Raw genomic sequence first — 25,176 nt, 5'->3', positions numbered from 1 at the left:
AAATAAACTATATTGACAGCGTGACTTGCCTTGAATCTATTCTCAAAGACTTTGCAATACCTGATTGCTCAATATAGCATCTTTTTGAAGGTACAGAAATAGAGCAAAGGCCCATCAGTTGCCATGTCAAAGAATGATTTTTGTGCCCTAAGAAAGAATTAAGTTGCACCATGGGGAGCCCAAATTGAAGTTGTGTTGATTCATTGAGACAGCATGCAGTCAGGGTCTGGTTCATGCAGTTTCCTGCTCAGCACATACCCTCTTAGCATTCCCCAGAGATGTGCATGTGTGATAAAAAATAAGGCATGATTCAGACATTCAGAGATTTGATGGGGACTAACTTCTATGGTTGGGACGCAGGTGGCGCTGTGGGTTAAAGCCTCAGCGCCTAGGACTTGCCGATCGAAAGGTCGGCGGTTCGAATCCCTGCAGCGGGGTGCGCTCCCGCTGCTCGGTCCCAGCGCCTGCCAACCTAGCAGTTCGAAAGCACCTCCGGGTGCAAGTAGATAAATAGGGACCGCTTACCAGCGGGAAGGTAAACGGCGTTTCCGTGTGCGGCTCTGGCTCGCCAGAGCAGCGATGTCACGCTGGCCACGTGACCCGGAAGTGTCTCCGGACAGCGCTGGCCCCTGGCCTCTTAAGTGAGATGGGCGCACAACCCCAGAGTCTGTCAAGACTGGCCCGTACGGGCAGGGGTACCTTTACCTTTACCTTTAACTTCTATGGTTATTTGCCAACCCCCCAAGCTACTGGATCACAGAAAATTACTCTTGGCCAATACACTTTGGTGTTTGGATTATATGGTATGTTTGTCCATGACAGCCTCTCCCAACCCTATGCTGAGTGTTGTGTATGTGCCACAGAAGTTCAGTCAAGCGCTTAAGTTCACCACAGGAAACAACTGTGTAGCAGAGATAGCTTTTACTTAGCATACACACACACTATAGACGCACACTACAGTTGCTGCAAGAAGTCTTCACTCTCTGAGCCCAGAGAGGGTTCCAGCTTGTAAAATTCTTGCTGGGACAAAGTCTACACGGCAAGCACAAAACCCAGTTGCTAACAAAGTCCTGCAACTGCTAAAATTCTCTCAGTCCAGAAATCTTGCAGGTTGTACAACTTTTCTCAGATAAGCTCTTCTCAAAGTCTTCCACACTTTCACAAGATTCTCCAAAAGATTCTCCTGTACTTCCCAACAATGGATGCTGTAACTTGAGCCTTGTCTACCCAATGCTACATGCTAGTTTGCTCAGCAACTCAGATAAGACAGTCACAAGACACCTGTAGTTATACTTTTCTTAACGCCCCATTCCTTTCAGATGTTTTAGACTACAACTCCCACCATCCCAGCCAGCAAGCTGGTGTAGACTGGTTCTCTCCAATTCAGGAATTTGAACACTAATTTATTAGGTATGCTAACTCTGATAGTAAGTTTAAGGTGACCTGAAAAACCAATTGTACTACGCAGCTTGAAAGCTAAATAGCCAAAAAGTGATCAAAAACCAAGTAGAAGATAGTAATCCTGCATGTTAATCCAACATTTTTATTGCCATGGGATATTAGCATTACGCTCTTAATACAAAACAGTAAATCAACATAATGTCTCGTAAAGAGAGCCATTAGCATGTTAGCTGGGTGTTACTGTTCTGATAAACTTTAAAGATATATTTGTTATTAAAATGTGCTAAAAATAATGACTATAAAGCTGATAACTTTTGATTAATGGGATATCTTGATTATCCTGAAACCCAAAGTATAATTACAAGCTGTAATTCCCACCGTCTTTCAAATGTTGTGGAAATTAAATGTCTTATTATTTCCAACCTTTATTACAATGATTTGTTATTGTTGTCTTATATGAACTAGCCAGAGAGGGGGAACCTGTGGCTCTACAGATTTCCCCATCAACCACAGCCAAAATGGCAATGGTCAATGGACTTTCCATACCTCTAAGGAGGGATGGATCAGTCTATTTGTGCTCTGTGTCACTTTTGCATGTGTTGATTCGTAATTCTCTTCCATACCCTTTCCACATTCATTTGCAGTTTATAAAAAATATGCATGAAGGTTTACAAAGTATTTCTTATCAAAATTAAAATAGGCATTTCTAAATGTATTTTATCGAAGCAAGCATTTCTAAATGTATTTTATCTCAAAGTATGCATTTTAAAACATACTCCTGCTTTTTGTTGAGCTGAGAACTACACTGCAACATTTGCTGAAGTGCGATATCCGATGGGCAGCACTGTTGTGATCTGTGCACCATTGTGAAATGTACAGATCAAGTCAGTTCTTATTGAAGTTTGCAAAGGTCTGTTTCCTCCAGCCTTCCTATATGCTTCCGATAGCAATTCACTTCATGGGAGCCTGTCTTAATTCTTGAACACTGGTTTGCAAACCATCACTTGGATTCAGACCTACGCAGACTGATTGTGACCATCTGATTTTCACTAAAGTAAAGCTAGGCTGAGATTTAAACCAAACGGATACGTGGTTTAGGAGCAAGGGGCACCCTGTAAATTAAAGATGTCCTCTAAAAACTCTGCTGGGTTCACCGATAGCCATATATACGGTATATAAAACTAATTCCTTGCTATGTGTGAATATGTAGAATCTTACTTCCAATTTCACTCCACAGAGTCACCGTCATAATTCCATAGCAAAGTTATTTAATAGGAAGGGCATCAGGCAACTACTAAAGCTGCATTGCTTTTGTGGAGATGAAATATAAAGTATAGCTGGCTGATAGGTGATAAGATTGTTTCTTGAACTAGCCAAGGATGATAAATGTGGCAACAGAAATCTTTCATGATCAGTTCCAGCGTTTTCAGGAAATTTTCAGGAAATTGTGCCTGCCACACACTAATTTATTGCCTTTAATATAGTTTCAGAATTCAAGGTTCTCTCCTTTTTACTTTAAATCCAGTCTTGCAAGCTAGTCTGGATGAGATGTTTGGAGCACTTAGCCTGTCCAGATGTGAAATACAAGTTTAAACTGCTGTTTCCCAAGGAAGATGACAAGGTGCTTGGAGGCCTGAGGCCAATTATTTGGATTCCTTTGACTCTTGCCCCTTGTGCTCTTCAGAACTTACATGGAGGGCACCATATTGGTGAACCCTGCTCTGCACTGGTTCTGTATGATGGGCTGCTTCCTGAAGTGCGGAAGGAAATGTTATTTCATCCATATTCTGAAATATTTGAATAATTGCAGGTTGGTCTCAAATTAGCCACTCCCTCTTTATTTATTTATTTATTTTTTTAAAAAGCAAGGTGAATAAGTTGGCTGTGGTGTGACTGCTTAATGAATTCCAGTGTGAGACTTCCTGGAACATGCCAGCTGGGCTTTAGGGAAGGTGTCAGTACAGAGACAGCATTGCTTTACCTCTTTGGCGATCTGCATCTAGAGACGGACAGAGGGCATGTAACCGTGTGCAATCTTTTCAATCTCAGCATTTGACATGCTTTGCCACCTAATCCTTCTGAACTGTGTGGGATTGATGGGAAATGGGGACGCCACTAATAATATACTACCTGGGATCCTAACTAGTGCTCCATGGATGAAGGACTCCTTTTGTACACGAAGGAACCTGGAGTCCAGTGGAGGCACTTTTCACTGACCCACCCTTCCCCATGCAGACCCCCACATTGCCCCTCAGTATCCTCAAGACCCTGGAACAGATTTCAAGGGGGCAAAGGGGGAAGGGGAGAGGGGTGAAAAATGCCCCCCCCTTCTGCTGGTCTGGTTTGTGGAATTACACCCATGGGATGCAGCCACCAGTGGAACCTTAGTTAGGATCTAAGCCATAGTTCTGTCAAAATGTGCACCCGTGTGTCACAATGTGTATGTTCTCATGTATTTCTTTTTATATTTATATGCCACCTTTGCAACAAGGAGGCCAAGGTGGCGTACATAGTTCTCCCCATTTTATCCTCACAACAACCCAGTGAGGTAGGTTCGGCTAAGAGACAGTAAGTGGTCCAGGGTCACCCAGTGAGCTTTGTTGCTGAGCGGGGATTGGAACCCTGGTCCCTTCGGGTCTGAGCCCAGCACTCGAACCACTGCACCCCACATGCGCTCCCTTGTGTTTGGGTGCAGGCAAACACAGGGCTGCACAAAAGGCTCTTTCATGAATACTGCTGAATATGTATATTGTTGTTGTTTAGTCGTGTCCGACTCTTCGTGACCCCATGGACTGGAGCACGCCAGGCACTCCTGTCTTCCACTGCCTCCCGCAGTTTGGTCAGACTCATGCTGGTAGCTTCATGAACACTGTCCAATCATCTCGTCCTCTGTCGTCCCCTTCTCCTTGTGCCCTCCATCTTTCCCAGCATCAGGATCTTTTCCAGGGAGTCTTCTCTTCTCATGAGGTGGCCAAAGTATTGGAGCCTCAGCTTCAGGATCTGTCCTTCCAGTGAGCACTCAGGGCTGATTTCCTTAAGAATGGATAGGTTTGATCTTCTTGCAGTCCATGGGACTCTCAAGAGTCTCCTCCAGCACCATAATCCAAAACCGAATAAGAGCTGTTCGACAGTGGAGTCGTCTCCCTTGGGAGGTTGTGGATGCTCTTTCCTTGGAGGTTTCTAAGCAGAGGCTGGAAGGCCATATGTCATGGATACTTTAGCTGAGATTTTCTGTATTGCAGGGGGTTGGATGAGTTGACCAGGGGGGTCTCTTACAACTCTACAATGCTATGACTCTAAGACCTGTTTCTAGTGCTAATTGAATGTGGTTATCTACCCCTTTTATGTATGCCCTCCAGATAGGAACTACATCTAGCTTTGTCATCCTCATATGTTTTGTGCAGTTGTAGCCCAGGAGAGGATCTTCTCTGTATAGAATTTCCTCCTCAAAGAGACTCATCCGGCACATTCATTCCTGTATTGCAGGGGGTTGGACCAGATGGCCCTTGCTGTCCCTTCCAAATCTATGATTTTGTTGCTATTGTTGTTGATAGACTTCCTTCTGCAGATTAGCCCCCTGCCCTCCTGGTTGCCAGATATTCTATGGCTCTGAATAACGTTCCATCTTGAATGGTGTGTGGAGGCCATTTCCCACTTCCCGTTATAAGCACAGCTAATGTGGCTGCTTCACTTCTGAGCAGTTTCTTCATTTTATGTGTTTGCATTCCATTAGGATGCAAAAGTGTTGCTTCCTAAAGATACTCTCAAAGAGTTCTTAAAGTGACCGATCAGAAGCTACTGCTATTCCCTGTTGGCCCTAGCTGCAGTTGGTCGGCTCATCTTTTTTAAAGTTCATTATATTTTCCTTTTAGGTTTGGGATGCTGTGGATTGGGGCCGTTGCTTGAAAACATACCTTTGCCACACCTGTGCCGTTCGAGCTGCCCAGTGGACCCCCTGTGGGAGAGGTGTTCTCAGCGGAGGGTTTGATTCTATGCTTCATTTAACCGATATTGAAACAGGTAAATTTTAATATAGGCATGTGTTTTGGCTTGCATGTGAAATAATATTTTCATACTACATGGAACATTGTGGGGCTTAAAATGTTATTTTAAAAGGTATTCAGGTCCTTAGAAAGTTCAGTTAATTTTAGTCAGTTTTAGTGTTTTAACTTTTGTATGTTTTGTATGTTTTAAAGTAGGGTCGCCAACCTTTCTTGATTTTACTGTTTTATCTTCGATAAACTGCTTTCAGGTTTTTTAAAATGAAGTGGTGAATAAATTTTTGAATGAATAAGTAAATAAACACGGGGGAAAGGGCCAAACTACACATGGCAGTAGTAAATGCATATTTGCACCTAAGGTGAAGCTTTTAAAAAATGCAAATTGAATCAGCTTTTTATTGGCTGGGTGGGGGGGCAAGGTGAAATGTTAATTAATTGGATCAGAACAGTTTTGAAAGGGAAATTTCACCATTTTCTTCAGTGCTTCGTTCCAAAGAAATCCCCTCCTCTGAAGCTAGCTGCATTGGGTGGTAATCTCCCTTAAGCACTAGTGAGTGTCCTCTGCCTTCAGAGCAAATTCCAGCTTCAGAAGACAAAATTTCTTTGAGACATTAGCAAGAGAGGAAAGAGTTAAATTCCCTCTCCACATGCTTTGATTCTTTTAATTATCAGGCCCCCACCCCACCTCAGCTGCTGCAATCTGCATTTTTTTCCTAACACCCCCCCCCCCTTTTGGATGCTAAGACACATTTACTGCTGTGTCTAGTTTGGCCCTAAGTTGTACTGAAATCAATAGGTCTTGCTTCCAAACAAGACTGTTAAGGACGGCCATTTAAGCGTTTAATTACTTCATCAATCTGTTTTTCTAGGAGGCCTTTTCTAACTTTCTGTTGTTTGTTTGTTTAGTTACTTCCAGTGGTTTTTAAACTAATTCCTCCCATGCAAGCTTGACTGTTACATTAATGCTGGAGTTGCTCTGTCCCAACTCCTAGCAGTTCAAAAGCACGCCTGTGCGCAAGTAGATAAATAGGTACCACTGTGGCGGGAAGGTTTCCGTTTGCTCAGGTTTCCGTCACGGTGTTCCCATTGCACCATAAGTGGTTTAGTCATGCTGGCCACATGACCTGGTAAGCTGTCTGTGGACAAACGCCGGCTGCCTTGACCTGAAAGTGAGATGAGTGCCACACCCCATAGTCGCCTTTGACTGGACTTAACCATCCAGGGGTCCTGTACCTTTTTAATGCTGGAGGGCAGGGGCATGGTGGCAATTCAAACTAAAGGATGGCTAGCAACCCCTTTATATTACAGGGCTGTGTGTAGATGTTTGAATTTTAAAAAGGGTAGGAATTTCTCTTGATTTCTTTTGGAAACCAGCCATGAAACGAGCCAAAATGAAAATTGCCTGAACATAATTTTTCAGCGTGTGCAGTGATAATCAATTCCTTCAGTTTTGTTATGGCATGTGTTTTTAATACTTGCAGCTCCAAGGGCATTCCATACTCCGAATATAAAATCCATTAAATCTTACGTTGGAGTATTCACATTTCTGGGTTAATCAAGCTTTCATATTACCACTTACGAGTTTTATGGATCCGCTTTGCTTGTCGTTCAGTGGGAGAGCGAGTAATGTACCGAAACTTTCTTTTCAGACAAGCCCATTTCTGCATTGTGTCTTTGGGTCATTTTCCTTCTCGCAACCCCATTTCTCTGGTATTTTCTTTCTCGCCGTCATTATAGCGCAACACCAATTGTAACTGCAGCTAATGGACTGAGTTCCCCGTGCTCGGAGCAGTGTACCCAGTGGCTTCTGTTGTTAGTGGATGCTGGAGACAAAAGTAAAAAATGGGCAGCTGCTTTTCTAAGCCGTATGGCCTTTATCTGTGCGTAAAGCATCAAGTGTCATACAAATTTGTTGTTGTACATGCCCTTCAGGAAGCACAGTGCACTTTATTATGTAAGATATGAAGTCAATTTAAGGCTGTTGTTACGTGAATTAACAAGCAAATTGGCACATGTGGAGAATTAGTTCCTTGGGTGGGCTCTAGGCAGATTTTTGAGCCATCATCATCATCAAGATTATTGTTGTTATTATTATTATTATTATTAATAATAATAATATTTGCACCCCACCCATCTGACTGGGTTGCCCCAGACACTCTGAGTGGTTTCCAGCATATACAAAAACATAATAAAACATTAAACATTAAAAGCTTCCTGATACAGGACTGATACTTCCTGATTAATAATAATAATAATAATAATAATAATAATAATAATAATAATAATAATAATTTTTTATTTATATCCCGCCCATCCCAGCCGAAGCCGGGCTCAGATATAGGACAGATGAGATGTGTTCATGGGTATTCCTATCTAAAGGTTGTAAAGATAGGCCAATAATAATAATAGAATCATTAAATTATAGAGCTGGAAGGGACCCTGAGGATTATCTAATCCAACCCCCTGCAATGCTGGAATATGCAGCTGTCCCACACGGGGATTGAACCTGCAACCTTGGTGCTATCAGCACCATGCTCTAATCAACTGAGCTATCCCTTCTGACTAAAGAGAATACTTATTTGCTGCTGCCCTAAAGGTTGGGATTAGATCTAATGGGCTTAAGTTACGGGAGGGCAGATTTCAGTTGAACATTAGGAGACACTTGATAATGGTAAAAGCAGTTTGTCAGTGGAAGCAATAACTTGGGGTGGTGGCCAGGGAGGTCTTGAAGCAGAGGCTGGGCAGCCATCTCATGGGGCTGCTCTAGGTTTGGATTTTATGCATAGAAGAGGAAGTTGGACAAGCTTGCCTACAAAACTCTATCAAACTATTATCATCCTGCCTGGAAAGGGACAACTATAGCACAGTGGTAGATCACATAAAGTAGATGCACCATAAAGAAGGCTGATCGCCGAAGAATTGATGCTTTTGAATTATGGTGCTGGAGGAGACTCTTGAGAGTCCCATGGACTGCAAGAAGATCGAACCTATCCATTCTTAAGTGCTCACTGGAAGGACAGATCGTGAAGCTGAGGCTCCGATACTTTGGCCACCTGATGAGAAGAGAAGACTCCCTGGAAAAGACCCTGATGTTGGGAAAGATGGAGGGCACAAGAAGAAGGGGACAACAGAGGATGAGATGGTTGGACAGTGTTCTCGAATCTACAAACATGAGTCTGACCAAACTGTGGGAGGCAGTGGAAGACAGGAGTGCCTGGCGTTCTCTGGTCCATGGGGTCACAAAGAGTCGGACACGACTAAACGACTAAACAACAACAACAACAGATCACATGCACTGCATGCAAAATGCTCCGGGTTCAACCCCAGACAACGCCAGATAAGGCAGGGAACGACTTCTGCCTGAAACCTTGGAAGAGTTGTTGCCAGTCAGTGTTGACAATACTGAGTTAGGTAGACTAACTGACTGATTTGATCTAGGGCAGCTTTCTAAATCACTGGATAAGTAAGACTGCTCCGAGGTTCTTTAAGATAGGCAGGTGAGAATAAGTGGTGCTCGGAATCAACCCCGCCTGAAGAAGCAGCTTTCAACTTCATATTAAAATGTTTATATTTAAACAGGCATTTCAATTCATTGGCTTTTGACTGAATTTTACAAGATGCTTCTGTTTTATATAGCTTGGCAATTTTTCAGTGTATTATCATACATCTGTTATGTCTGTGTGTGTGTAAGAGAGAAAGACACACACAGAGAAGCAGGTTCAAACAACACAGCCAGTTTACTCCGAACGCCTCCCTTTTTCCTTTCTTGTTTATTGTTACTCTGCATTTCTCACCGATACGTCAGTAGCGCTTTCAGTAAAAGAAAAAAATTGGAACAAAAACAACCCAGCTTGTTACTGGAATCCAAATTGGGTGCATTCTCACTTGAAAAACATGAAGCCAACTGTACAGATTAGAGCAGCGTTATTTCACTGAACCGTTCATTCACCTCTCTCCACTGCTCTTCACCAGCGCGGAGCTTATTTCAGCATTTGATTAACTTCGCTTAGATGTCTTCCATCCACGGCTTCATGAGCAAACTTTCCTCTCTTAATTACTTTTTCCACGCAGGCTTGGAGGAATTGTTCCTTGCTCAGGCCTCCACGGCACTTCAGGCCCGTGGACTGAAGGAGTCCTTCTCCCTCTTCTGCCACTTGTGTGGAGAAGGTTGAAGTGCCTCCTTTGCTTGGAACCCTTCCATGCTTTCTGGGGACAAGTAAGGTCCTACCGTACAGGGCTGGCATCAAGGGCCACAAGGGCGTGGTTGGGCATCTGCTGAGGGCCATGCCTTGTGGTGTGGTGGGAGCACTGACAAGAACCCTCTGAACCATTTCCTCTTCCACCATTTCCTTCTCTTCTTCTTCTTCCTTTTCACCCTTGCAACCTGCTTGATGGTGGGAAGGAGGCAGAGGAGGCGATGCCATTGCCTGCTTGCCTATTGGTTCCCTGCCTGGCAAGCAAGTAAGTGGTGATTGATTGATTATTTATTTATTTAATAGAGTTGGAAGGGACCCCAAGTGTCCTCCACCCTCCAGAGCAGGAGAAAACAAGCTTGTTCCATCTTCCACTGACAACCCTTTATATATTGGAAGTTTGCTATCGTATTTCGTTGCAGTCTCCTCTTTTCCAGGCTAAACACACCCAGCCACTCCCCAGTTGGGGCAACTGGCTAAAATGTCGTAAACGGTTCTAATTTTGGTTCCTCTGTTTCATTTTTGTTGGGTTGGTGTTGGTTAAATGTTTGGTTGGGGTTGGCAGTTACTTTAATTTGGGTATAACTGTAAATGGTATTATTTTTGTTATTATTGTTGTCGTTGGTTTTTATTGATTTATTGGTTGGTTTGTTGCTTGCATAGGATACCTTGTTTTTAAATGTTTGATGATTTGTTGTGTTTTATATTATGTAAGCCACCCAGACTGGCTGGGGAAACTCAGCCTGATGGGCGGGATATAAATTAAATTATTATTGTTGTTATTTAGTCCAACCCCTTGCAATGCAGGAATCTCAACTAATGCTCCCATGGCAGCAGTGGCGGACTTTGCAGGCATCAAAGTTCAGCGTTGCCCTGTGTGACACCAAAATCCGGCATCCCTCTGCCTCTCTTGCTCCATTCTAAATGATAGTTGCGGCATCCCCTGCGGCAACCCTGCAGCTCTAGGCGCAATGCGACCAGAGTAGTCCTACTCCCCTAAAACTGCCTCTGATGACCAATGGGCATCCAACCTCTGCTTAAAAACTTTCGATGAAGTACAGTGGCCACGATCTGTTCTGGGGTGCCTTTCGCAACCCGAAAAGTCTGCAACTAGAGCGGCACTTCTGCGCAAGCGCCAAGCATGCTAGAGCATTTCTGCGCATTCGCGAAGTGCACAGAAGCATTCTGTGCATGTGCGCACACAGAGAAACATGGAAGTATACACCTCCAGGTTTGCCGCTTTCGCAACCCGAAAAGCCGCAACATGAAGCAAACGCAACAAGAGGTATGACTGTAGAGTCCACCAGCTTCCCAGGAAGCCCATTCCACTGTTGAACAGCTCTCACTGCCAGAAAGTTCCTCCTGGTTTTTAGTCCTGTAACTTGAAGCCATTGGTTCAGATCCTGCCCTCCAGAGCAGGAGAAAACAAGCTAGCTCCATCCTCCACGTGACACCCTTTTAGATATTTGAAGCAATCGTTTGCATGAAGCCTAGGTTCCGCTGTCCCAGCATGTAATTTTATATATTATTATTTAGTCATTTTTGAGCATATTGGTAACTCCTGCTGGTCACTGAAGCTCAGCAAAACCCGGCATGCTAATGTAGTTTTGAAATTTATGTTTATGTGTTGTGGCATTTGCATAACAGCAAACATTTTTAATTAAACTGCCGTCTCTTTGTCACAAAGGAAACAATGCCGTTGCACCTGCAGATTGCTGGGGCGGGGGGAATCTTGTTATTTGGAATCAAAGACTTGTAGGATTGGAAGGGATCCTGTGGGTCATGTAGCCCAACCCCCTGCCATGCAGGAATCTCAACTAGCGCATCCATGACATCTGTCCACCCAACCATGACAGATGTCCATTTGCCTGCCATGAATGCAGTGTTCTGATTATCGCAACTGAACTGCCACTCTGGAATGATTTAAAAGCACTTTCTTTGGTGCACTGCAGATTGCCTAACATTACATTACATTAGAGTTCATGAATTAAATATAAATGCATGCCCGTCATAGATTTGTTGGGTCTAGATATAAGAGGGAAATGTACATTACTTAAAGGAAAAGGTAAAGGACCCCTCACCATTAGGTCCAGTCGCGGACGACTCTGGGGTTGCGGCGCTCATCTCGCTTTACTGGCCGAGGGAGCCGGCATTTGTCCGCAGACAGTTTTTCCGGGTCATGTGGCCAGCATGACTAAGCCGCTTCTGGCGAAACCAGAGCAGTGCACAGAAATGTCGTTTACCTTCTGGCTGGAGCGGTACCTGTTTATCCACTTGCACTTTGACGTGCTTTCGAACTGTTAGGTGGGCAGGAGCAGGGACCGAGCAATGGGAGCTCACCCCGTCGCAGGGATTCGAACCACCGACCTTCTGATCGGCAAGTCCTAGGCTCTGTGGTTTAAACCACAGCGCCACCCACTTACTTACTAGGTTACTTAGAGCTTTCTTTATGACTTTGCTTCGTTTCTCCCCATTTGTATCCTGCTTCAAGTGCTGCTTTAAAACAGAGAATGCCCAGGTAAGTAAATTAGTCCAAAATCTGAAGAAGCCCTGTAGTTTTAATGATGTTCAAGGTGCAGACAGAGATTTTACTTATGCGTCCAATAATTAGGATTAAAAATGGAGCCATCCATATCACTTCCACTTCTAGAGGGCAAAGCCATACTTCTTTTCCTTCAGTGGCCCGGGGCAGGGAACTTGTGGCCCTCCAGATATTGTTGGACTAAAGCTCCCACTATCCCTGACCATTATCCCATTATCTCTGGGGCTGATGGGAGTTGTAGTTCAACAACATATGGAGAGCCATGGGTTCCCCACCCGAGCATTAAGGCACAGGGCAGCAGAACCTTCTCTGTGGTTTCCCTAGCAAATTCTGTTTAGCCACTTCATTAAAAAATAATAATAAGATGGTATTAAAACTTCTGGAGCCGCTGCATGCAAAGTGCATTCTAAACTTATGAGTTATGGCTGCTCACCATAATTTAAATGATGATTTTAATGTGTTAACTGTTAAGTTGTGTGTGAACATATCAGACGACACAGCAGTTCTTCAAACAGCTCTTGTTTATTCACAGGCCCAGAACAGAACTGGGCTGAAGGGTGCAGCCAACCTGCTTATATAGAGCTCAACTACAAAGCAAGAGTAGCAACTTTCTGTAACTATCCAATCACTGAGCGTCACTTTCAATTCCTTTTTTGCATATGTGGACCTGAGTGAAAACTATCTACAGTATCCCCCTGCTGACCCAGGTTGAGAACTTCAGTACATAACATTAACAAATGGGGATTACAGCAAACTTTTGCAGTTTGTAATGCCACTGTTCAGGATTTCAACCTATCTGTTCCATTTCCTCCACCCTGTTTCTCTCCTCCCCTCAAAACAGTCAGCATTCTGTGGAAACTAAGCTCAGGTCCTCACTTCGGCTGTTTTGGGCATCTTCGCCTCTTGTTGGGTTGTTTTTTTAAAAAATATGTTTGTATTTCTGCAAATTTTCAAGTTCCCCCAGACCTGCTCACACCTGCCTCTTGTGCACGGATGATACTGTTTGGACAAGGCAGTAATAAGAATTTGCAAGGTGGCCTCTATTATTATTAAAATACTTTCTGTCACTGCACATCACAGGAAACACTGCTTAGCCTACATCGTGTTCCATTGTTTCTGTAATTCTGGGAAGAACTATACCTTTGGGAAGAAAAGGGATTTTTATTGTGTAAAACGTGAAGAAATGTGACGGTAGTTACTCAAGCAGCCCGCATCTGGAGAAAAGCTATAAATCATCAACTAGAACATTAGGTGCACGTTAAAAGTTTAAACAGTTTTTAATAATGTAGACAGATCTGCTGTGGAGTTGCCAACATATAAATGAGACCAGGACCTGACTTTATACTAAGAAATGTTACTAAGAGTAGGGGTTGGGAAACTGTCATGAAAGGGCAGGGCTCTGAGGAAGGGGAAGAGGATCCCAGAAAGGGGTGTAGCCATGATTGGTACACACCAGGACAGCTGAAGATGGGGAAGGGAAGGTAGGGACTTAGGACAGGGGTCAGCAAACTTTTTCAGCAAGGGGCCAGTCCACTGCCCCTCAGACCTTGTGGGGGGCCGGACAATATTTTGGGAAAAAAATGAACAAATTCCTATGCCCTACAAATAACCCAGAGATGCTTTTTGAATAAAAGGACACATTCTACTCATGTAAAAACACACTGATTCCTGGACTATTTGCAGGCCGGATTGAGAAGGCGATTGGGCTGGATCCGGCCCCCTTGCCTTAGTTTGCCTACCCATGACTTAGGAGGTACTTAGCAGGCATCAGAGGACATTGAAGGGGCAGCTGACAGTTCATGAGAGCTGGGGGACACATCTCCAGAACCAGAGGTACCCCCTGTCCGCGAACATGACAGGCTCTGAGGCTCCGTGAACAGTGAGAAGTGCTCTTAAGACAGGTGAGATAAAATGGGTAAAATGCTTCATGTGGGGAGAGAGGCACAGCTACTCAGCTGGAGCAAGCTCAGGTGTGTCAAATAAGATTGGGAGGAGTAAAAAGAAGAGGAGTTTGGATTTGATATCCCGCCTTTCACTCCCCTTCAGGAGTCTCAAAGCAGCTAAGAGAGGCTGAGAGACTTCAAAGAACTGTGACTGGCCCAAGGTCACCCAGCAGCTGCATGTGGAGGAGCAGAGACGCGAACCCGGTTCACCAGATTACGAGTCTACCGCTCTTAACCACTACACCATGCTGGCTCCTCCTCCTCCTCCTCCTCCTCCTCCTCCTCCTCCTCCTCCTCCTCCTCTTCTTCTTCTTCTTCTTCTTCTTCTTCTTCTTCTTCTTCTTCTTCTGGAGCAAGCTCAGGTGTGTCAAATAAGATTGGGAGGAGTAAAAAGAGAAGAGACTCTGGGTCTGCTCAACTTTCACCATTGATGGACCACAGCGTGGCTGTTTTGGGAGCTGCACCAGGTTGCGATTTCAGAACTGCTTTTCCAACAAGTTCTTTCTTGGAGATTTTGGTCTGTTTTGGTGGAATATTGAGGTTTGGTGGTTGTTTGAGATGTGATTACTGCAGAATAAAATGGTGCGATTGTATGGGTTCTTCCTTAACTTCCTGAGGAATCCCCAGGCATGTTAAGAAAAGACAGGGAAGAGTATTCTTGGGAAGCGTTAGCTCGTTGCCATAAGTTAGGAAACACTTCTTACCTCCTCCCTCCCTCCCACAGGCATAGATTTATAGAAAAACAAGGTTTTCTTATGCATAACGCAACCCCGTGTGTGTTATTCATCAGGATATAAAAGGGAATGGAAATTGTGAAAATGCATTTGGTTTCACACCTTGGAGTGAACTGTTTATTAACATCATTAATTTGATAAGTATAATGGCAATGAACAGGAGATAAAATTCAAATCCTTGTAGCTGAATTTCCTGTGGCATTAATTTACGGCCCTGGAAAGGTTGTTTACAAAGACGATTGGTATTAAGCCACAGGATTCTGTGAAGATTACCACATACAATTAAATTTAGAAAAGAGTGTCTCCATGGGAACAGCCAGTGCCTTACTTGAGAGGATATGCAAATCCTTATTTGCTTTGAGAGTAGAATTCTGTCTCCCTCCCCTATCCTAAATCAGCAACAAAATATATTTTAATCTATTGAGGTTTCGCCAACAAAATGCATTGCGTGTTGTGCTGTTTTCTCAAAGCCCAAACAGTTGGAGAAAAGGCGACCGGGGCATTCATTCTAATGAGAGGGCTTTTCTGACTCTTGTTGGAGACATTGCTGAGATGCGTTCAGTGGTTTGCTTCATGATCATTTGTATAATTCACCCAATTTAATCATTCCAACTGGGCAGCATTTTCCCGAACTGCATTAACACAATGGATGGCAGACTTAAACCAATAATTTTCAAACTTGGGTTTCCAGCTGTTTCTGGACTACAATTCCCATGATCCCTGACCTCTGGTCCTGCTAGCTAGGGATGATGGGAATCATAGTCCAAAGACAGCTGGACACCCATGTTTGGCAAACTGGACTAAAGTATTGCCCAAGGGCAACATGAACTGCTAAACCACCATCTATGTTACACTTCCTTTGTTTCATTTGAATGCGTTCTGGTGAAAGGACAAGTAGAAATTCAGAGCTGATCATTTGTCTAATGCAGCCTCGGCCAACCTGATGCATAGCTGTCAACTTACAGATTTGAAAATAAGGGACCAGCAGCCTCGAAAATAAGGGCTCAGCAAAGGACAAAGGACAGATGGACATAGAAAGGGCCCCATTACCTTCAGTAGCTTATTTAAGCGACATCATCAATAAGGGACAACAGTGGGACATGGCGCTGGGATAAGGGACTGTCCCACCAAATAAGGGACGCTTGACAGCTATGACCTGATGCCTTGTAGTTGCTTTGAACTACAGCTCTGATCAGCCCCAGTTAGCAAAGGCTGACTTATTCCCAACTCCCATCAAACATAAAGCTCCTGTTTTTTCCATGCTCATTCTCCTTTATCTCTGCTGAGCGGTGCTGCTCTCTTCTGCTCCCCTTTACTTTGCATGCTTTTTGCTGCAGTATCTTTTGCCGCGCATGCTGCCTCTCTAGCTGCCAAATCTTTTCCAGTTTGAGAATTCTTCTACATAAAGGAACAGAACTAAGTTCTGCTGCTTTCCTACTTCCTCTTCCTCCCCACTCAGTTCTTCCAGGCTAATGACTTTTTTTAAGAGATAAATTCTCCAGGGTGTCCCGTTACAGATTATCTCATTTTCGTATTAAACTGCATTTTTGTTGCTGCTGCTGCTGCTAGGGAAATGATCCCACCCACCCTACCAAAGTAGCCTCATAACTGCAGTTTTGTATGCAATGCAGATGCACGTGCCACAACTGCTCATTGGATGGTGGCTGTGATATCATCAAAGGAAAGGGATACATTTTCTGACCCTATACCTCTGCTAATTTAATTTAATTTTTAATATTATTTCTTTATTCAAAAAAATCTCCAGTAATTGAGCCACAGCTCCGTGGTAGAGCATCTGCTTCGCATGCAGAAAGTCCCAGGTTCAGTTCTAGACAAAGAAGAAGAAGAAGAAGAAGAGTTTGGATTTGATATCCCGCCTTTCACTCCCTTTAAGGAGTCTCAAAGCGTCTAACATTCTCCTCTCCCTTCCTCCCCCACAACAAACACTCTGTGAGGTGAGTGAGGCTGAGAGACTTCAAAGAAGTGTGACTGGCCCAAGGTCACCCAGCAGCTGCGTGTGGAGGAGCAGAGACGCGAACCCGGTTCCCCAGATTACGAGACTGCCGCTCTTAACCACTACACCACACTGGCTTGGAGAAGACCCTTAATTAAAATCCTGGACAGCTGCTGGCAGTCAGTGTAGACAATTCTGAGTTCTAGAAGGGCCAGTGATCTGACTCAGCATGAAGCAGTTTTCTATTTTCCCATACTGCCCACTGACCTTAATAATTTCCTATAAGGACAAAACGATGATTGCTTAAATAGACTAACCTCAAAATGTGTCTAGTTGTATGGTTTATAAGCATTTGTTGTCTTGTTCTTCAGTTAAAAAAGGATTACCACAGCAATTTCTAATAGATTTCATGTAACAGGGCAACAGAACAGCATAAAGTTAACAGAGTCTGTTTTGTGGAGAAAATGAGGATATAAATGTTCAAAATAAATAAGCAAAATTCAGAGCTAAAATGACTGGAGAAAAGCTCTAAGTTTGGTGCCAGGCGAGCCTGATTGGGGAGAGAATTCCAGGACCAGAGTACCATAGCTGAGAAGACCCCATCCTCTGTTACCACCTGCCTCAGTTCTAGTGGTAGTTGTGACCTAGAGAAAGGCATTTGAAGATGGTCTTGATGTGCCAGAAGGTTTGTGCAGGGAAAGGTAGTCCTTGAGAACCTAGAGCCCAACTTTTTTAGGGCCTTCTGTTTTAAGACCAAGTGCGTTTACAAATGCACCCATTTGTTCTATTGTCTGGGGCCAGTCATTACCCTAGCTGTTGTATTTTGAACCGTCTGTTCGTCCCAGACAAAGTCAGCCCCAAGTTCAACATCTGTGCAGTCGAAAACAACCACATATGTCTTCCCTCCATTTCCCTCATCTTCCTCTGTTTCCCTTGAATTTCAGATTGTAAGCTCCTTGGGACAGGGACCTGTCTTGTATTCACTAAAACTGCATGCATCCCAATGGTTAATGCAGTTAATGGGGTAATTCTCCATGAGTCAACTGAGACGACTCATTCCCCACAATGCATCTGCTCTCTTAGGGCTCTCTTATCTGTGTTATTGGGCAGATTTGGCAAGTAACTGTATAAAAGGGCTCAAGTTACAGCATATAGTGAGGTAGGAGATCGCAGGAAATGTTGCAGGCTATCTGTTGGAATTCTGGATTCAAGCAAAGACTTTTTGAAAATATGGTCTGTGAAAGAAGTCTGGAAATTACCAGAACTCAGAGAACTCTATCAGTTGCAGGACTTTGCAAGCAACTGAACTAAGGATTTGGTTATGAACTTTAACAGAGCAAGGACTTTGAAGCAAAGGACCCTCTCTGGGATCAGAGAAAGAAGACTACTTGTAATTTCTGATGGCATACAGGAAAAAGTCAACAAATTTTCATTGAGCATAACTACCACATATAGTTCTGAAATAAAATTGTGAAACTGTAAATCCTTACTTCCAAAAAAAGTAACCTCCATTCTTCTTTTCTGTCACCGTTTTAGGAGCACAGACTTTTAGCAGTAGGACTGACTTTCGAATTAGCACCTTGAAGTTTCACCCTCTTGATCCGAATGTTTGTATCTGTGGAGGATTCAGTCCAGAAGTCAAGGCCTGGGATATCAGGTCTTCCAAGGTAAAAATAAAATTGAGTAAAAAAATTACTTGTATTTGCTTTTGATAAGCATCCCAGGAAGGGAAGATGCATGTGGATAGGTAATGATGCTGTTCTGGAATGAATAATTGTCATTTTCCGTTGAGGCAGCATGGGAACACAATTTTATCATTCTTGCTGTCTCTCAAAAAGGTAAACAGTCAACTGCAATCTTTGATGTGCTCTCCCTGTAAAACAAATTAAAAAGGAGACTTCCGGAGGCGGCGCAAAACGGCAATGGCGGTCCTCTTTACTCAGTGAAGAGGGGCTCCGCGAAAAAGGGTCGTCCGCTACGGCGAAGCGGAGACCCATTCAGATAAACCGCAGGCAGAGCGAGCCTGTGGCCGTGGGACTCGGCGGGTGCCAGAAGCCCCCCCAGAAGCGAGGAAGGGACCTCGTAAGAGGCTCCGGATCGTGAACGGGGGAGCGGCGCTGTGAGTTCATCGCTCTTTTCGCGGAAGTGAAGCCGCGCTGCTGTTGCTGATGAGCGCCGACCTTTCTTCTTGAAAAACATCGAAATTGGCTGCAATCTACCCGTGAGTAAGGGGTATCAAAGAACTGATTAAGGATTAATTTAAATTTGTCTATTTCGGCTGAAAACGGGAGGCGAGTAACAGGAAGTCCGCCTTCCGGTCCTGCTAATCAGAGCAAAGCAAAAGAACCCGGTGCGGGCTGAAGCGCTAAAAAGAGACTTTGAAAGAAGTAAGAAGGGGCATTAATAGACTGTGTGTTTCTAGAAATTGAAAAGAGTGAAGAAGTAAATTTTTTGGTTCATTGTGTTAGAGAATCCTCCTCCTACTGTGAAGAGATGTGGAATTGAAGGGGATAACCGAGTTATTGGACTGCCAGTGTTGTAAAGGAGTACTGTCAGGCTGCTGAAACTTTTTTCTTAACATAAACTGTTGCATTGATGGATACACTATCGCTTTAATACTGTCATTGAAACCTCTCCGTTACCTTGTGGCACTAATTTGAAACAGAACTTTCTGAAAGCCTCCTTTTTGAACTTGGGGACTTCAGTTGAAATAGGAGCTTTGATGGTGGAAAAGAAACTTTCTTTCCTATGAAAACCCCCCCTAGTGGATTTGCGGAGGCATTGAGGTCTGGGAACTGTATCCTATTGGGATTTTTTGTGGTTTAATTGTTTATACTCTGGGCTTGCCTTTCTCATGGATTGAAAGACTATTCGACCTTGAACAGCAGCTGGGGAATGAGTGGCCCAGCGAAAACAAGAGCAGCTAAAGCTAAGGAAGCTTTAGCTGAGGAAGCTAAAGAAAAGAAAAAAGATAAGAGAGCTGGGCAGCTTGTCCAAACAACCTTGATTCATCATCGTAGATCCTCGGTGCCAACTGTGCTGACGGCGCAGGAGGAAGAAGTTGAAACGCCTGCTACAGAAGAAATGGCAGCTGGAGGAACTGATCCAGTCTTGAAACAAATTTTGGAACAACTGGCACTTCTGAATAAGAAGGTGGACGATCAGTCATCTAAAATTGATAGAGCTACATCTACTATCAGCAAGTTAACAGATCAGGTTTCGCAGCACACTCAGGCTATTGAGAAACTGCAAGGAGCTACGGCGGAGAACTACAAACTAGCTGCGGAAGCCAATCAAAAAGCTGAGCAAGCGTGCAAGAAGGTGGAAGAGATCAAAGGGGAAGTAAGACCTTTGAAAAGACAGGTAGGAGAACAGCAAGCCTACCTGTCAATGGTGGAACTGAAAAGTAAGGAATGTAATCTTAGGCTGAGGGCTGTCCCAGAGTTGGAACAGGGCAACCTAGAGAAATTTTTGACGGAGTTGTTTTCTAAATTTTGGGGGGTTGAAGAAGATAAAGATTTCAGGATTGTGACGGCCTTCAGACTGGGAAGATCGGTTAAGAAAGATAAGTCCAGAGACTGTTTGGTTTGTTTGAGAACAAGAGAGGAAAGAGACAAGATATTAGGCCAACATTTTAAAAAATCCCTGGAAGTTGAAGGCAAAAGGGCAGAAATTTATAGAGACATTCCTAAATATTTGTTGGACCTTAGAGCCACATACACAGACTTGGCCAAATTGTTAAGATACAACGCAATCCCTTATAGGTGGGAATTTCCTCAAGGTCTGTCATTCACCTATAGAGGAAAGAAGGTAAGAATTAAAACACCAGAAGACCACCAGAAGTTCCTACACGACAACGAGGAGGACCTCCAAAAGAGAGCTGCAGATTCCTGGCCTCCACCACCGGGATTACCACCAGGATCCATACCATCTGGAGGCGGCCCGGCACCACAGCTTCCGGAAAAGGACGATAAATTAGATACCCAACTGTGATACCCAAGAAGTAGGCCGGGATGTCTCTACAGCTTCTTAGTTGGAATATAAATGGCGGGAATTCTCCAGAAAAACGCAGAAAAGTATTTCATATTTTGAAAAAAGAACAATTGGACATTATTTGCCTGCAAGAAACGCACGTGACAAGACTCCACAGAAAAGTGTTAATCAATAAAAGGTTAGGCCAAGAATTTATTTCATCGGATAAAGTTAAGAAAAGAGGAGTGGTGATTTATGCAAAGGAGAACTTGTCCCCAAAATTTGTATTTAAAGATGAACAGGGCAGAATTTTGGCAATTGAAATCCAGACACAAGGAGAAAAGTTTTTAATTCTAGGAATCTACGCCCCAAATGATGGAAAATCGGATTTTTTTAAGAAGCTGCACGAGATTATGCTGGACTATTTGGACTATAACAACATTATCATGTTGGGAGATATGAACGGTGTCGCCTCAGTGAATATGGATAAGTCACAAAGTGCTAATATAACGAAAGATGGCAGACTACCAAAAACCTTTTTTGAAATGACTGACAATTTGGATTTGATTGACATATGGAGGATCAAGAACCCTCTAGGGAAAGAAGGAACTTTTTTTTCTGAGGCCCATATGACATGGACGCGAATCGACCAAATATGGATAACTAGAGGGCTGGCACCTAAGACCAGAAAAGTGGAAATCTGCCCAAAAACCTGCTCCGACCACAACGCCTTGAGAATGGAATTGAGACTAAATACAACCGGATCGTTCAGATGGAGAATGAATGACGCTTTGTTAAGAGATCAGGAGATTGTTAAGAAGGCCCAAAAAGTTTTAAAGGACTATTTTGAAATAAACTTAAAGACAAATGTGGAAAAAAGAATAATCTGGGACGCAAGCAAAGCAGTTATAAGAGGGTTTCTAATACAACAGAACACGATTAAAAAAAGACTCTGGAATGAAAAGAAGGAGAAGATCTTGGAGAAAATAAGAGAAGGAGAGAGAAAACTGAGATCCAGGCCTAAATCAAAGGAAGTATTGAGAGAAGTGAAGTTTTTCCAGGCACAATATTTGAAACTGATAAATCAAGAGGTGGAATGGAAAATTAAACAAATGAAACAAAGATCCTTTGAATCTGCTAACAAATGTGGAAAATTGTTGGCTTGGCAGTTGAAAAAGAGACAAAAACTTAACACAGTTACAAATCTAGAGATTGAAGGGAGAATGGTTCAGAAACCCGACGAAATTAGAAAGTCCTTCCAGAGATATTTCAAAGAACTTTATTCTCAAAGGCCACAAAAAAGCTCAGAGGTGGACCAATTTGTTATAACTAATGGATTACAAAAAATACCCCAGGAAATGAGAGCAATCCTGAACTGTAATATTACAACTCAAGAAATTGAATGCGCCATTCAGAACCTTCAACTGGGCAAATCTCCGGGACCTGATGGGCTTACTTCCAAATATTATAAGGTACTGAAGGATTCATTGATACAACCATTGCTGGAAGTTTGCAACCAGATTATGGAGGGGAGGAAGGCACCGGAAACGTGGAAAGAAGCTTTCATCACGTTGATCCCAAAACTAGAATCTGAAAAAACTCAACTTAAAAACTACCGTCCTATCTCACTCCTAAATGTGGATTACAAAATTTTTGCAGACATTTTGGCAAGTAGGTTTAAGAAAGTCTTAAATGAAGTGATTCATAAGGACCAAGCAGGCTTTCTCCCTGGTAGGCATTTATTTGACAACACAAGAAACATCATTGACATTTTGGAGTTTTTACAGATTAATTCAAACACAAGAGCGGTGTTGATTTTTATTGATGCGGAGAAGGCCTTTGACAACATTTCTTGGCTGTTTATGAAGAAAAATTTGGAAAGGATGGGAGTAGGGCGGGGGTTTGAAAATGGAATAGAAGCAATTTATTCAGAACAAAAAGCTAAATTGATAGTAAACAACGTGGTGACAGAGGAGTTCAAAATTGAAAAAGGGACACGACAGGGGTGCCCTCTATCTCCTCTGTTGTTTATTTCAGTCCTGGAGGTGCTATTGAACATGATTAGAAATGACCGGTTGACACAGGGAATTGTGGTCGGAGAGAAACAATATAAACTGAAAGCTTTTGCAGATGACTTGGTATTAACATTACAGGAGCCAGCCTCTAGTACTAAAAGAGCGTTAGAATTAATTTCTGACTTTGGTCGGGTGGCGGGATTCAAGCTGAATAAACAAAAAACTAAAGTTTTAGCAAAAAACTTGACAACTACTGAAATAGAGGAGTTCAGAAAAGAAACAGAACTAAATGTGGTCAAAAAAGTAAAGTACCTAGGGGTCCATTTGACCTCCAAAAATTTGAATTTATTTAAGGACAACTATGAGAAATGTTGGTCAGAGATCAAAAGAGATCTGGAAATATGGTCAAGATTAAAACTTTCCTTGCTGGGCAGAATAGCTGCTATAAAGATGAATGTATTGCCGAAAATGCTATTTTTGTTTCAGGCCCTCCAGATCGTGGATAAGGTGGAATGTTTTGGAAAATGGCAGAGGGATTTATCTAAATTTGTCTGGCAGGGCAAAAAGCCCCGAATAAAGTTTAAAATACTAACAGATGCGAAAGAAAGAGGGGGGTTTGCCCTGCCGGACTTGAGGTTATATTATGAAGCTGCAGCCCTCTGCTGGTTGAAGGATTGGATTTTATTGGAGAACACCGATGTCCTTGACCTGGAGGGATTTGATAATGCTTTTGGGTGGCATGCATATTTGTGGTATGACAAGGTTAAAGTTCATAAATTGTTCAAAAACCATATTGTCAGAAGGGCAATTTTCATGGTCTGGTCAAAATATAAAGACTTATTGGAGAGTAAAACTCCGAGGTGGCTCTCACCGATGGAGGCCAAAGCACGTAAAAGACTCAACATGGAGGCCCACTGGCCTAAATATTGGGAAATAATTGAAAAAATTGGAGATAAATGGAGGTTACAGAGTATGGAAAAGTTAAAAAACAAGGTGCGAGATTGGTTGCATTATGCTCAAATCCAGGAAGTTTTTAAAGCAGACAAAAAAGTGGGTTTTCAGGAGGAAAAATCGAAACTAGAAACAGAGTTGCTTGAGCCAAAATCTAAGCTAATTTCGAGAATGTATAACTTGCTGCTTAAATGGAACACACAGGATGAGATTGTCAAATCCTCTATGATAAAGTGGGCACAGGACTTGGGGCATAACATTATGTTTGAAGACTGGGAAAGGTTATGGAACACCGGAATGAAATTCACGGCATGTACTGCCTTGAAGGAAAACATTATGAAAATGATATACCGGTGGTACATGACCCCAGTCAAGCTTGCAAAGATATATCACCTGTCCGATAATAAATGTTGGAAATGTAAGGAAGAGGAAGGGACATTTTTACACCTCTGGTGGACCTGCCCGAAAGTGAAGGCCTTCTGGGAAATGATACATAATGAACTAAAAAAGGTGCTGAGATTCACCTTACCTAAGAAACCGGAGGCCTTCCTTCTGGGCATGGTAGACCAGAGGATGGTCAAGAAAGATAGAACTTTCTTTATGTACGCTACTACAGCAGCGAGGATTTTGTTGGCAAAGCACTGGAAGACACAAAATCTACCCACATTGGAAGAATGGCAGACGCAGCTGATGGGCTATATGGAGTTGGCTGAAATGACTGGCAGAATTCGAGACTCGGGAGAAGAAGAAACGGAGGAAGTTTGGGAAAATTTTAAGGACTATTTGAAAAAGCATTATAAGTTGTATGAATGTTAAAAAATGCTCCTTTCTAGGAAGGTATAGCTTCAGTATCGGCAAATTTCTGAATTGATAAATAAGACACTATAAGACAGAAGTGAGATAATGAAATATTTTTATTGTGTGGAAATTAAAAATTAATGCAATTGTACTGAAATGTTTACATCAGATAACACGATAAAATGGAAGATATATTGTTATGTATAAAATAAGTTAACAAATTGCTGAGGTTTTGGTTACACAGGGAATGCAGTGTTCGGGAGATGGGGGGAGTCCATTGGATCTATGGAAGTATGTATTTGAAAGTGGAAATTTGTTTATTAAAAACCTAATAAAATATTTATAAAAAAAAAAAACAAATTAAAAAGAATAAAGAAAATATGAACACATCTAAAAAGTTTATTTTACATTTAGTTTTAAATATCATTTCACTTCTCTGGTAAGTCCAGGAGTTGTCTGCTATTAAAGAATACATATTCACTAGGAGACATCAGTTTGTAAATAAGCACTTGACTGCTATAATAATCAACTGTGAGGTTTTCAAAACTATCTCTGTTTTGTCTGTTCACTTGTAAGAATCTTTTTCATTTTATAAGCTCTATTCTACTAATAACTATGTCTGGATCTGACAGCAGGCAATTTTGATTTAAACCACCACCTGGGCTCCCTATG

The 25,176-nt window shown here is 42.7% G+C and overlaps 1 protein-coding gene across 3 annotated transcripts in view; it reads left to right on the top strand.

Moving 5' to 3' along the window:
• The window catches only part of WDR25 (WD repeat domain 25), a 109,735-nt gene that overhangs the window by 63,914 nt on the left and 20,645 nt on the right, over nucleotides 1-25,176 (top strand). For 2 of the 3 annotated variants that reach the window (XM_081912881.1, XM_081912883.1), the window contains 2 exons: nucleotides 5,274-5,421; nucleotides 18,305-18,435. In XM_081912881.1, coding sequence (XP_081769007.1) covers nucleotides 5,274-5,421; nucleotides 18,305-18,435 — 279 coding nt within the window. Of the gene's footprint in view, nucleotides 1-1,288; nucleotides 1,411-5,273; nucleotides 5,422-18,304; nucleotides 18,436-25,176 lie in introns of those variants that run through there. The other variant, XM_081912882.1, reaches the window with a different exon arrangement.

The sequence above is a fragment of the Podarcis melisellensis genome (assembly GCF_964234715.1).
Source record: "Podarcis melisellensis genome assembly, chromosome: 1".
Lineage (NCBI taxonomy): Eukaryota > Metazoa > Chordata > Lepidosauria > Squamata > Lacertidae > Podarcis > Podarcis melisellensis.
The sequence above is the reverse complement of the archived record's forward strand: the minus strand, read 5'-3'. Positions and strand labels throughout refer to the sequence as shown.